The 13588-nt window shown below is 42.6% G+C and overlaps 1 protein-coding gene across 1 annotated transcript in view; it reads left to right on the forward strand.

Moving 5' to 3' along the window:
* Nucleotides 1–13588, forward strand: part of LOC142315717 (uncharacterized) — a 57529-nt gene that overhangs the window by 22471 nt on the left and 21470 nt on the right. The window contains exons 4-8 of the mRNA XM_075352573.1: nucleotides 2266–2351; nucleotides 5804–5891; nucleotides 6560–6608; nucleotides 10237–10321; nucleotides 10585–10685. Coding sequence (XP_075208688.1) covers nucleotides 2266–2351; nucleotides 5804–5891; nucleotides 6560–6608; nucleotides 10237–10321; nucleotides 10585–10685 — 409 coding nt within the window. The remainder of the gene's footprint in view (nucleotides 1–2265; nucleotides 2352–5803; nucleotides 5892–6559; nucleotides 6609–10236; nucleotides 10322–10584; nucleotides 10686–13588) is intronic.

Consider the following 13588-nt stretch of genomic DNA (forward strand, 5'->3'; position numbering starts at 1 on the left):
GGCTTCCTGCACATAACTAGGATAAACATCGGGTTACTAACCAAAGCGCTTTGGTTGGATACCCGATGTTTATCTTGGTTACCAGCTTCTGGCAGGCTGCCAGCAATGGCTCCTGCACACTGTAGCTGTAAAAAGCCCTGCTTTTTGCTGCTAGAACCGTTCTCGAACGTATCTATAACTATCGAGCTTTTGCAAAAAGCTCGAGTTCTAGTTCGATCTCGAACAGCCCCCAAAATCACTCGAGCCTAGAACTGGAGAACCTCGAACCTAGAACCGTGCTCAACTCTAGTGATGAGGGCCAAATTCCTATCAGGAGTGTGCCACGGCCTGGTGTGATCTCGGGGGGATCTGGGATCAGAAGGTAACAGCATTACCTCTTTAGTGCCAGACCATCGTTTATCCTGATTTGGAGCTTATTTAATTCCATCCAATAACTTTAGGGGTAAAGGTTCCTTTCTGTCTTGCTGTGATTTAATCATCGATATTACCTTTAAAGCTTAATTAAAGATTTTGTCTCTGTAAATACAACCACGTAAAACCATCTGCATGTGTATACTATTTAGCAGAAATAATATTGTGCAGGGTTCAACAATTGTTCATTGATGAATTGTCCTCTGTGCACACATGTCACGTTATATATTTCCTTGCAATTAATATGTAGTCACATTCACTGAATGGGATATTCCAAGAGCCCATTGTCCTAGTGATTGGAGGGGATGACAAATTTTTACCAAAGACATCTTCCTTTCAGTTAGTATTATGCTATGCTTTGATTCAGGTACTTTCTCTAAGGCCTCACTCAGACATCTGATTTTCATGTACATATGCTGAGTTTTTCATGGATAGCGTATGTGACGCCCTGGCAAAACCAGGTAGTCACACAGTTCAGGCCCCCGCACAACACCGCTCCCACACAGGGTTAAAGCAGCCGACAAAACCCTAGTTACCCTCCCAGGGAAGGATGGGCCCACCAGTGGGTGGGACCAGGTGGAAGGAAAACGCCCACCTAGGGGTCTGGAGAGCCTGGGGCAGGAAAACAGTTAGATAAGTTTTGGAGTGGAATGGAGTAAGGAGGAGAAGCTGACAGGTGACACATTGGCTAGGTGGCAAACGGTGGTCACCGCCAGCAAGAGACAGGAAGACGGCTCGGCAGTTCTGAGGTGGACCGGAGCAGGGTTGTAGCCCGCCGGTACCGACACCGGATAACCAACCCTGAAACCGTGCACACCAGGGGGTCCTCGGAACCTGAAGCCAGAACCGGCACCGATGGCCTAGCTAATTAACCGATTGAGGGCAGGATTCAAGGTCCTGTCCCAACCTAAGTCCCAAAAAGTTGGCAACCACCCACAGAGAGGGATAGGGCATCCGCCAGGGCCCAGTAGATCCTACGGGTCAGCATCTGACGGGCAAGGCTCCCAACCAGAGCAGCGGGAGCGGACTCCTGCGTTACAGACTGGGAAGTCTACACAAGCAAACACAAAGTGCAGAGAAAAGGGGCAGTGACCATCAACCCGGGTGTGGGACCAGATACATCCATCTGCGGCAGCCGGCCACCATCACCTTGGTTTACCAAAAGACTTGTGTGATTGATTCAACAGTGAGTAACCTTCCCGGCCTGACCGGGTGTGAGGGTCCTTGCCGTTATCATCCCCTGCACAGAGACATTGGGCCCCGGGGCATCCATCCCTGCCCACGGAGGGGTTAACATCCAGCTGCCAGCTCATCGCCCCTCGGAGCCCCACAACAGCAGCGGTGGTGCTACATCTCACCACACACCGTGGGTGGTGTCACAGACAGTTTTCCAACAACCCCCGTACAAATATGCGCCCCTTTTATTCGGAGTGTCCGCGCGACCCCCGGGTCCGGTAGAGTCCCTCGAGCCATACCGCAGATCTGAATCCGAGCAGCACGGCACGGCACGGGGGCGGCACACGTACATTCCCATTACGGTCTATGATGTGTGCAGGTGTGATTCGAGTCACAGAGCAAATACCCTTGTACAAGTATAGGTCCGTAAAAAGTACCAGCAGTCGGATGGTATCCTTGTGTTCTCTGTGTACGGTATTTTTACTCTACGAAAAGCTTTGGAATTTTTTTATACCAGAAAATCACAAATGGTAAAGCTGATACACGGAAGAAACTCTGATGAAAATCTGATCCAATACACTGATGAAAATGTTCTGTATTTTTATGTACGAGGATAAAAATCAGACTCCTAAGTGAGGACTTGCAAACATTTAACAACCCACTGTTTATCCTTTACAGCTAAGAGGAAATGGAAGATGCCACTCTATTTTGGCGTTCCCCCAGCGTGCAGATATAAGCATACATCTTTTGTTCTGCAGAGTCATGTAAGTACTGATCACATGGACAATGTAGTATGAAGTTAGGATCATGTATTTTTCATCATTTTGGACAATAACAGTATGTATAGTGCTTTGGCTCCAAATCTCAGTAACAATAGAAAAAAGACAAAGTTTAATTTTATACACTTTTTATACCCTATTTTAGATAAGGAATGAATATATCAAAGTACTCCACGGCAGAGATCAGAAACAAAACTTGTCTCTAACAGTTATCAGCTTCTACGGGGTGGCTAATGAATAGTGAAAGTGTAACAAAGTGGATGCTGCTCTCTTAGGCTGCTTTCACACTTGCGTCGTTTTGCATCAGTTGCAATCCGTTGTGTGACTGATGCAATAGATGCGTTGCAGATAGTGGCATAACTGATGTGACTGATGCTGCAAAAAAAGATCTGTTGTTTGATTTTTTTTTTTTACTGTTTTACCGGCAGCCGGGTATTGTGAATGATCAGCTGATGACTCATCAGCCGGCCGCCAGGCGATCAGCTGATCGTTCACAATAGCCGGCCGCCGGGCGATCAGCTGATCGTTCACAATAGCCGGCCGCCGGGCGATCAGATGATCGTTCACAATAGCCGGCCGCCGGGCGATCAGCTGATCGTTCACAATAGCCGGGCGATCAGCTGATCGTTCACAATAGCCGCCGGTGGACGATCAGCTGATTGTTTGGCCGCCGAGAGAGAGAAAGACATTGATTTCAATGATTAAACACAAGAGCTGAGCATACGCAGTGAAAACAAAAGGATTCCGCTGCTCAAAAAACATTATATGCTGCATTCCTGGCACCCGATGGTCAGTTGTTCTACGACTGAGCCGTCCCGCGGCGGATGCAATGCAAGGCTATCAGTCGCAATCCATCATCCATACAAGTCTATGGGGAAAAAAACAGAATCCTGCAAAATATTTAGCAGGATACCATATTTCCTCAAGGCGACTGATTGCAACTGATGCAAAACAATGCAAGTGTGAAATCAGCCTTAGCCTATTCTCTGGTCTTACCTTTCGTATAAGTACTTGTTCAGGCATTCTTGTAAGAGGCCAAGCAGCCACCTATGGGTTTCACATATAAGAAATAATATACTGGCAATGTATTTTATTGGATACAAAATGTAAAAACGAGTTCTTTGGGATCGTCCTTTATAGCTGGAGTATTAAGGTGGATGGGGCTGAATCTACACTTATTTTTCTTTTCACCTCAATTTATGTTCTTACCACTGATCTCTCTTTCCTTCTTTCCTTACCACTGATCTCTACTACTAGTATCTCAATAACCTGTGCGTCTGCAGAAAACATGGAATCCAAAGCAACTTACAATCTCTATGTGGCTTGATTTCGGGACTCTATCCGTGAGATATAACTACTAACCCATGACAGATGGACTTTTGTTGGGATGAGGGTAGGGGTACTACACTAATTTGATTTGTATTTTCTGCTTATGGTCATAGTCTTCTATTAAGTGATATTAGTCTGCCCTTTTTTGTTTTTGTTTAAAGTTTTTAGTTTGCATTCCCCCACATTCTGTTCATTCTCTCTCCTTACCTCCCCCTCTCCCTTTTTTACCCGGTCCTCTTGTATCGTTAGACTAGCCATACAATTTATAGCCGAAAATATTGGCACATTTGAAATTGTTCCACAAAATGAAGTATTTCTCAAAGAAAATTATTGCAATAATACATGTTTTGTTATGCATGTTTGTACTGTATTATTGGAACAACACAAAAAAACACAAAAATAAATGAAAAAAAGACAAATTGGTCATAATTTCACACAAAACTCCAAAAATGGGCCTGACAAAATTGTTTGCACCTTTCCAAAATTGTGTATAAAAAACCCCTTTTTTTTAAGCATGTGATGCTCTTACAAACTCTCCTGATGCAAGTAACAGGTGTGAGCAATATGAAACCAGATAAACGGGGAGAATTTGACTCCATATTTGAATTGTGTGTCTGTGTGTGCCATACTAAGCATGGAGAACAGAAAGAAGAAAAAAAGAACTGTCTGAAGTCTTGAGAAACAAAAAAATACCAGCTACCTCAAAATTACAAGTCCATCTCCAGAGATTTTGCTCTTCCTTTGTCCACTGTGCGCAACACATTACAGAAGTTTGCAACCCATGGCACTGTAGCTAATCTGCCCGAGCGTGGATGGCAGAGAAAAATTGATGAAAGGTTGCAATGCTGGATTGTCCAGATGTTGGCTAAGCATCCCGTATCAAGTTCCAAATAAATTCAAGCTGTTAAGCTCAGGATGGATCAGTGACCTATCTGTCAACATTTGAATGAAATTAATCACTATGGCAGGAGACCCAGGAGGACCCCACTGCTGGCACACAGACATAAAAAGCTAGACTGCAGTTTTGCCAAAATGTATGTGACTAAGCCAAAATATTTCTGGTAAAGCATCTGGTGGACAGATGAACTGAAGATAGAGCTTTATATGTAAAACACATCTGTTTACTGAAAATGGATGGAGGCCTATGGAGAAAAGAACACAGTACCTACAGTCAAATATGGTGGAGGTTCAAAGATGTTTTAGGGTTGTTATGCTGCCTCCTGCACTGGGTTCTTTGACTGTGTGCAAGTCATCATGAAATCTGAAGATTAAAAAAGAAATTTGGGTGGTAATGTAGTAGCCAATTTCAGAAACCTTCCAGCAGGACAAGGACCCCAAACATACTTAAAGACACACCGAGAAATTGATGGAAACAAATCTCTGGAGAGTTCTGAAGTGGCCAGCAATGAGTCTGGATCTAAAGCCCATTTAACACATGTGGAGAGATCTTAAAATTGCTGTTGGCAGAAGGCTCCCTTCAAATATGAGACCTGGAGCAATTTGCAAAAGAGTGATGCAAAATTCCAGTTGAGAGGTGTTAGGAGCTTGTTGATGGTTACAGGATGCGATTGATTAGTTATTTATTCCAAAGGTTGTTAAACCAAATATTAAGATGAGGGTGCCAACAATTTTGTCCCGCCATTTTTGGAGTTTTGTGGGAATTAATGTCCTATTTGCCTTTTTTCTTAGCTTTTTTTGTGTTGCTTCAATACACGTAATAGAAATAAACATGTGTATAACAAAACGTGCAAGTGTAATAATTTTCTGGGAGAAATGCTTCCTTTTCTGGAACGATTTTTAAGGGTGTCAACACTTTCGGCCATGACTGCACACTATATTGAGACTATATGATATACAGTATCTTAACTACTTTTATATGTATGATATTTAAAACTGACTATTATATGGCGGATGAGAGGATCTAATTAAGCATTAATGTTCACTTATTTTGTACAACTTGAAAATAACTAAAAAAAAAAATGGTAAAAATAGGAAAAACGGCATAAAGAGATTTTGTAAATAAAATATTGAGGTTTTATATAGAGTACTATATGTAAATATAGTATGATCACCTTTTTAAAATGTTTTTTTTCCTCCTAATATTAAAGCTTTTTGTATTTGGTGGAAGAAACGAAGAAAAAGACTTCAATGATGTAATGGCTATGAAACTTATAAATCCTTCAGACAGACAACCCAGTAAGTTATACAATGCAATGTTACAGAATGGACTCGAATTAGACTAAAGCCTGCTTTACACGTTGCAATTTCGCATACGATATAGTATGCAATTTGCAACGCCCCCATCGTATGTGCGGCACGTTCAATTTGTTGAATGTGCCGCACATACGAGTAACCCCCGTCACACGTACTTACCCGTCCATACGACCTCGATGTGGGCGGCGAACATTCACTTCCTGGAGTGGGAGGTACGTTCGGCGTCACATCGACGTCACGCGGCAGCCGGCCAGTAGAAGCGGAGGGGCGGAGCTGAGCGGGACGTAAACATCCCGCCCACGTCCTTCCTTCCGCATTGTGGGCCGGGAGCCGCAGGACGTAGGTAGGATCTGTTCATCGTTCCCGGGGTGTCACACACTGCAATGTGCGCTACCCCAGGTACGATGAACAACCTGACGTGCAATTCTAGAGAAAGGTACGATGTGTATGCGATCGCACGTACCTGTCACACACTGCAATGTAACTTACAATGCCGGATGTGCGTCACTTACAACGTGACCCCGCCGACACATTGTAAGATATATTGCAGCGTGTAAAGCAGGCTTTATAGGAATGTTACAAAAATGATCTATATTTTCTGTACATTTTTGAGTTTACATTGTTCTTGACATTTTTTATTCTTTTTTTAGTCATGAAAGACATTCTGTTAGAATGTGGGATTCAAGGCATAAGCAATGGGTATGTGTAACTTTATAACTCTTTGTAAATACACTATGATACTATCTAAACTCATTGAGGCTATTCACACATATTTTTTTCACTGGTCGCTGTGTCTCATCTCAGAAAAAAACAAAACATTTTGGCTGATCAGATTGTGCCATTCAAGTCTATGAGATGCAGAATACACACTATCCGTATTTACCAAAGCCATATAGAACACAGTCAGGTGAAAGTAGCCTCTGGCTGTGTTCCCATAGCTCGGAGTCTCCATCGGGAATGTTTTCCATATTGTCAGAAAGGAAATTGCACCACACTGTGCTATTTTTTGCCATCAAAACATAAAGCTCAGCAGGACAACTACAGTACAGAGTTAATCGGGTCCGTGTGCATTGTTTGGACGTCATATGATGTGAAAATTTGCTCTTCAAGCAAAGATCCGGTCTTCAAAGGTGATTTTAATTATAGCTTTTATTCTAAATACATATCCTTTTATTCAAAAGAGACAGATAAAGGTATGAAATAAAAGAAATATGTGCATGTAAATTCAATACTATAATTATAGAGGCCTGGCTTGCCTTCCATAAGGGTGCAGTATTTAACACTAGAACTACTGAGGTAGTCATTTTGACGACTTTGCACTATGTATTTCTATATAGGTGTCACAAGTCCAGTAGCTCTAGTGTTAACCACATATATTTACATCATAAGGGTGTCACTGACTTTGATGCTGGCTCGCACGCAGTTATCCAGTTGAATTCAAAAATATATACAGCTGCACTCTAAAATGCTATCAATGTATAACGGAACTCTAAAATTGGAATACTGCTATAAGATTATTTAAAAAAAGAGATACTTAGCTTATGTATTGGACAATGCATGTGAGCCCGATCACCATGACAAGGTGATCTCTAATATACCAGGACCCTAACTAAAATGCCTCTATCTTGTTTAAAAACCTACATGTCTGGGCAGAAATGAAAAGCTATAAAGGATGATGGACACAGCCTGGTTATAGGGCAGAGTGCTCAGTCAGAAAGAAATGAACTACAAATATCAAAAAGACTAACCCGCCCATCCAACGTGTGTGAACACAGCTGTCAGCTTAAAACGCAACATAACTACAAAAATACATACAGCTGCACTCTAAAATGTTAACAATGGATATGGAAACTCTGGTATTGCATGTAGGTTTTTTGCCCAGATAGCGGCGTTTCAAGTTAGGGTCCCAAGATATAAGAGATCACCTTATCATTGTTATCAGGTTCGCATGCATTGGCCAATACATTACCTTAAGCGGGCTTTATACGCTGCGTCATCGCTAGCCGATGCTAGCGATGTTGAGTGTGATAGCACCCGCCCCTATCGTACGGCCGATATGTGGTGATCGCTGCTGAACATTATCACTACGGCAGCGTCACACGCACATACCTGCTCTGCGACGTTGCTGTGATCGGCGAACCGCCTCCTTTCTAAGGGGGCGGTTTGTTCAGCGTCACAGCGACATCACTAAGCGGCCGCCCAATCAAAGCGGAGATGAGCGGGACGAACATCCCGCCCACCTCCTTCCTTATTGCTGGCGGGACGCAGGTAAGGAGAGGTTCTTCATTCCTGTGGCGTCACACGTAGCGATGTGTGCTTCCGCAGGAACGAGGAACAACATCGCTACTGCAACGGCAACGATAATTGGGAATAGGGGAACATGTCACCGATTAGCGATTTTGAACCGTTTTTGCGACGATTCAAAATCGCTAATAGGTGTCACACGCAACAACATCGCTAACGCGGCTGGATGTGCGTCACAAATTCCGTGACCCCAACGAGATCGCTTTAGCGATCTTGTAGCGTTTAAAGCCACCTTAAGTGTCTCTTTATTTAAAATATTCCTACAGCAGTAATGCAATACCAGAGTTCCCTTATTCATTATTAGTGTTCTAGAGCGCAGCTGTATGTATTTTTGTAGTTATATTGTGTTTTCAGCTAGCTGGTTATACGAAGCTGACAGCAGCGATCGAGCGGGCACACCCCCTGTGCCCGCATGATTGCCATGACGTAAATTTACGTGATTTTGCGGGAACCCCTTCCTCATCATGATGTAAATTTGTCAAATGTCATGAAGGGGTTAATGGTGGATCCTGTGTTACCTCTCATTGTAATCTTCCCTGTGATGGTAATAACATGACTGCTGAGACATAATCTTTTCAGAGCAATAGCTGTCAGACTATTATGTGACTGTGTGTCCACAATAAAAAAGTGCAAGAGTTTATAGAATAAAGGGATTTGGTCCCCTGTTTTTTTTCTATCCCATTTGAGAGCAGCGTAATGTTGAAACAAAGACCCTGATTCCAGCGATGTGTCACTTATTGAGCTGCTTGCTGTAATTTAGATAAAATCACCGTTTTATTTGCTGTAGATTTAGCAGTTATTTGAAAGTGGAGCTCTATAACCTGCCAACAACACTGTTTGGCAGATTTCTGTCCATGTACAGTGTACACAGAAAGCTGTCAATCAGTGGAGGGGGTTGTGCAGCGCTCATGAATATGCTGGACTACCTAGCAGCACGCCAAGTAGTCCTTTAATGATAAAATCACTGTTTAACTAGCAGGAAATTATCAAAACTACACTAAGCAGCCCAGTAAGTGACACATAGCTAGAATCAGGGTCTCTACATTATGCTGCTTCTCTGATTAAAGTGAACCTGTCATCAGACATTTAGCTATAAAGCTAAAAGTTTCCCCCTCTGCAGCTCCTGGGCTGCATTCTAGAAAGCTTCCTATAGTTTTTGTGGCCCCTTTTATTCCAAAATAAATACTTTATAAACTTGTACCTTTTCATATGCAAATTTCTTAAATCTTCCATGGGGGCGGGCTGCCTGATGTACGTTGCTGTCCTCCTGCCGATTTACGCCGCCCCCGAACGCTGAATTTCAAACCTCAGGATGCCGCCCCTGGGCGCCCGTGGTCCCGCGCATGCGCTGTGCTACTGTAGCGGTGCCGTGCACTGCGTGCACGTGTGACCGCTAGTGACGCTTTGCGCGGGCACGAGGTTATGGGCGGCGCTGTGAGTGTCATCAGCAAGTGCCGCCCATAACCTCGTGACCGCACTTTCCCCTCTTCCTCCAGCGTTCTGCTCGCTGGCCAGATGACCGGACGTCACCTCCTTCCCATCCTGCTCAGCAGCAGGAAATAGATGGGAGGAGCGGACGGAGCAGTCGGTGCCCGCGCAAAGCGTCACCAGCGGTCACACGTGCACGCAGTGCACGGCACCGCTACAGTAGCACAGCGCATGTGCGGGACCACGGGCGCCCAGGGGCGGCGTCCTGAGGTTTGAAATTCAGCGTTCGGGGGCGGCGTAAATCGGCAGGAGGACAGCAACGTACATCAGGCAGCCCGCCCCCATGGACGATTAAAGAAATTTGCATAAGAAAAGGTACAAGTTTATAAAGTATTTATTTTGGAATAAAAGGGGCCACAAAAACTATAGGAAGCTTTCTAAAATGCAGCCCAGGAGCTGCAGAGGGGGAAACTTTTAGCTTTATAGCTACATTTCTGATGACAGGTTCCCTTTAAGTGGCAGAAACCTGGTGACAGATTCCCTTTAATAAAATAATATAGATTGTCATTGTTATGTTCTTTTTCATGCTTTGTAGGTATACACCAACCAAAATCCCGAAAGTAAAATACCACCTAAGCGAGCTGGAGCCTCCAAACACCTGTTCTACACATACTACTTATGTAAGTCCATATAAATAAGATCATTTTCGATTAAGTTGGGGCTGTTGTCCTGCAGTTACAAGGTGATTAATGTAAGACTCCATACCTTTATGCAGAAGAAGTAATGTTGATAAATAAAAAAAGGTGCAGACATACAATCGGTTAGATCGGTCATACATCTTTCATCATTAATAAATTGCTGCATTAAATAATTCTTAGCTATATTATTATTTATGTAAGACTACAAATTTTTGCCATATTTCTTGATTTCATTTTGTTTGCAGGATGTTAAAGAAAGCAACTTCATGTCTCTTCGTAGTGAAGCCATAGAAAAAATAAAATCAGCCTTTGTCTTGTTAGACAATGAATTTGAAAAATTTGACCTGTAAGTATTACTATGCTGTTCTGCTATTAAATGTAGGTAGTGTAATATGTATGAATCCAAAGAAGGAAGGAAGGTGGCACTTCACACTGGGGTTCTGCAGTTTTTAATGTGCAATCATATGAAAGTTACAAAGGTGGGGAGGGAGGAGTGCAGGTGCACCAGACGACGGCCGTTTCGCACTGAGCCTCAGTGCGAAACGTCCGTCGTCCGGTGCACCTGCACTCCTCCCTCCCCACCTATGTAACTTTCATATGATTGCACGTTAAAAACTGCAGAACCCCACTGTGAAGTGCTGCCTTCCTTCCTTCTTTGGATTCATCTCACTTCTACTGCAGCATTGCCTGAACACTACCATGGACTACTGGAAGTCCGTTATTCAGTAGAACTATGATCTGTGAGTACCTACCTGAGGTTGCAGTTCCCGACGGTCTCCATTTATCTTTAGTGTAATATGTATCCTTATGCTCCCTTTACTTTAAATCAAAGAATATTAGAAGGGATAATGTAAAGAGAACCTTGAGGTAATTCAGAATAGTCTTAGAACTACAATATTCCTTTTAATTAACATTGGTGTTGTCACTGAACCTTTTTCTTATAGGATACAGATACCTTCAGGAGCATCTTTGACTTAGGTGCATACATTTTTGGTTAAAAAAGTATTTTTGCATTAGGGTTTCATTTTAAACATTGGACCGTATTCTTCTACATCCTCTATGTTTTACATACAATACACTGACGACTGCAAATGGCCTAAGAAATTCATCAGTGGGTTCCCATGATGGCATGTAACTTTTATCTAGCTTTTATTGATCCTCTAATCTTATTTAGGGCCACATCAACAGAAAAAAAGGTTCAGTGGAAGGAAGTTAAGAATTAGAAAGAAGCCGTAGGAAGGAGCTCACTGGTAGATTTGACTGAATCATTCTGCAGTAATTCATGCATTTAGGTAAAAATACAATTCTGTCAGCCTCCCTAGACCCCCAAATTGCCGCAATATCTTTATTGAACCCTTGAGGTACTTTCTAAGAAGCCCGTTTTTGTGGCTTATTGATTTGTGACTTCATAAAATCAATTTTATAACTGTGATAGCAATATGCTAATTAGTGGGTGACTAGTTGTGAGGGTGTTGCTTTCATCCCACTAATGATATTGTCATGTCCCTGTGGGCATGAGTGACATGATTTTCAAGAGCGTTATCACTGCAGACTCTTTACAAGTCTTTTCTTCCCTGGCAAAGTGTAGTGAAGTTTTGTGTATGCTCCCCGGCTTCATTGCCGCAATGCGCATGCTCAATGAGGGAACAGTGACATAGGACACAGACAGCCAAGAGATTTGCAGAACTAGCAGTAGCAGCTGGCTGAGTCCTCCATCACACGCCTCCATAGGCATGCACACTGCACCGATAAAGCTGAGGTGCGCGCACCCGGCTTACTGCATATTGTCAGGGAAGTAGAGATTTGCAAAGCGCTGACGGTGACACCGCTCTTATAAATTATGAGGCTCCATAGGTCAGTGCCAGTCAGCTGTAGTTACAAAATTTCTCACGGAATTTCCATGCCTGCCTCTGACCGGCAGTGACCTGTGGAGCCTCATTCTCAGAAAGAATCTCCACAGGAATTGGTGGGCATCATGGCACATTACACCATTGGATTATGTTGGAACTTTGAAGATTTAATTTGAATTAATATATTAGTGAACAAGGGAGTGTGGGGAAGTCTTTATTACCTAATTGAATCACGGTTGAACTTCAACCATTTTTAAAAATTATTAAATTGGTGAATGAGGGTGTAGCTGTTGGGGAGTGTTTATTCAAAAACATTTTTTTTCTGTTTGTGTACGTTTTTTGACTCTACCCTTACCGCAATAGTAATGGGTATGGGTAATTGATGTCAGCTGTCAATTCACAGCTAACCGATTGCCACTGCACCAAGGCCAGGCAAAGCACTATTGGCTCATGTAATCGATACGCCACTTGTGGGGGACTGCTATTTTTAGGCTGGGAGGGGCCAAATAACTATGGGCCTGCACAGTCTGATAATACCAGACGCCAGGTCTCTGCTTTATCTTGGCTGGTTTTCAAAAATTGGGGGGAGCTAATGCAGTTTTTTAAAATTATTTATTTAAATAAATTAAAAAAAAAGGCATGAGATCCCCTCTATTTTTGATAACCAACCAAGGTAAACCAGACAGCTTAGGCTTGCAGCCCACAGTTGTCTGCTTTGCCTGCGCTGGTTAAAAAAGAAGGCGGTACGTCATTTTTTTTTAATTTTATTTATACCCTATCCCCATTTGTTTGCAGGGCAATATCCCTCATTTTGCCCCCATTTTGTTTCCATTTGCAGCACCCTAGCACTTACTACAACCATTTTACAGCACAGAAGTTCGGGTTCCCATTGACTTCTATGGGGTTCGGTGTCCAGGGTCAAGTTTTGATCCCAAATCGAAATTTTAACTAAATTCCGAATCATCCCAGCGAATTTGAACTTCCACGGGTTTGCTCATCCCTACTAATAAAGTGAAAAGTAAAAAAAAAAATTAATTAAATATAAAAGCTCCAAACACCTCCCCCCCTTAGAAATATGGTAATAAAAACTACACATTTGTGGTATTACTGTTTCTGTAAAAATCTGATTTATCAAGGTACAAACTTACTTAACCTGTTCAGTAATGAAAAAAAATGGAGTGCCAAAATTGCAGCTTTTTGGTTGTCGCAATTTAGTGAAAAAAACGCAGAAAGATTTCTTTCTGCCTGAAAATGGTATAAAGAAACCATAAGCTTTCTCCAGAAAAAAAAACAAGCACTAACACAGGACTAAAAATCCAAAATATTATGGGACTGGGAAAATGGTGACACAATTGATTTTTTTTTTTTTTGCCTTACTTTCCAAACTTTTTTTCAGCAC

Source organism: Anomaloglossus baeobatrachus, chromosome 1 (genome assembly GCF_048569485.1).
Source record: "Anomaloglossus baeobatrachus isolate aAnoBae1 chromosome 1, aAnoBae1.hap1, whole genome shotgun sequence".
Classification (NCBI taxonomy): Eukaryota; Metazoa; Chordata; class Amphibia; order Anura; family Aromobatidae; genus Anomaloglossus; species Anomaloglossus baeobatrachus.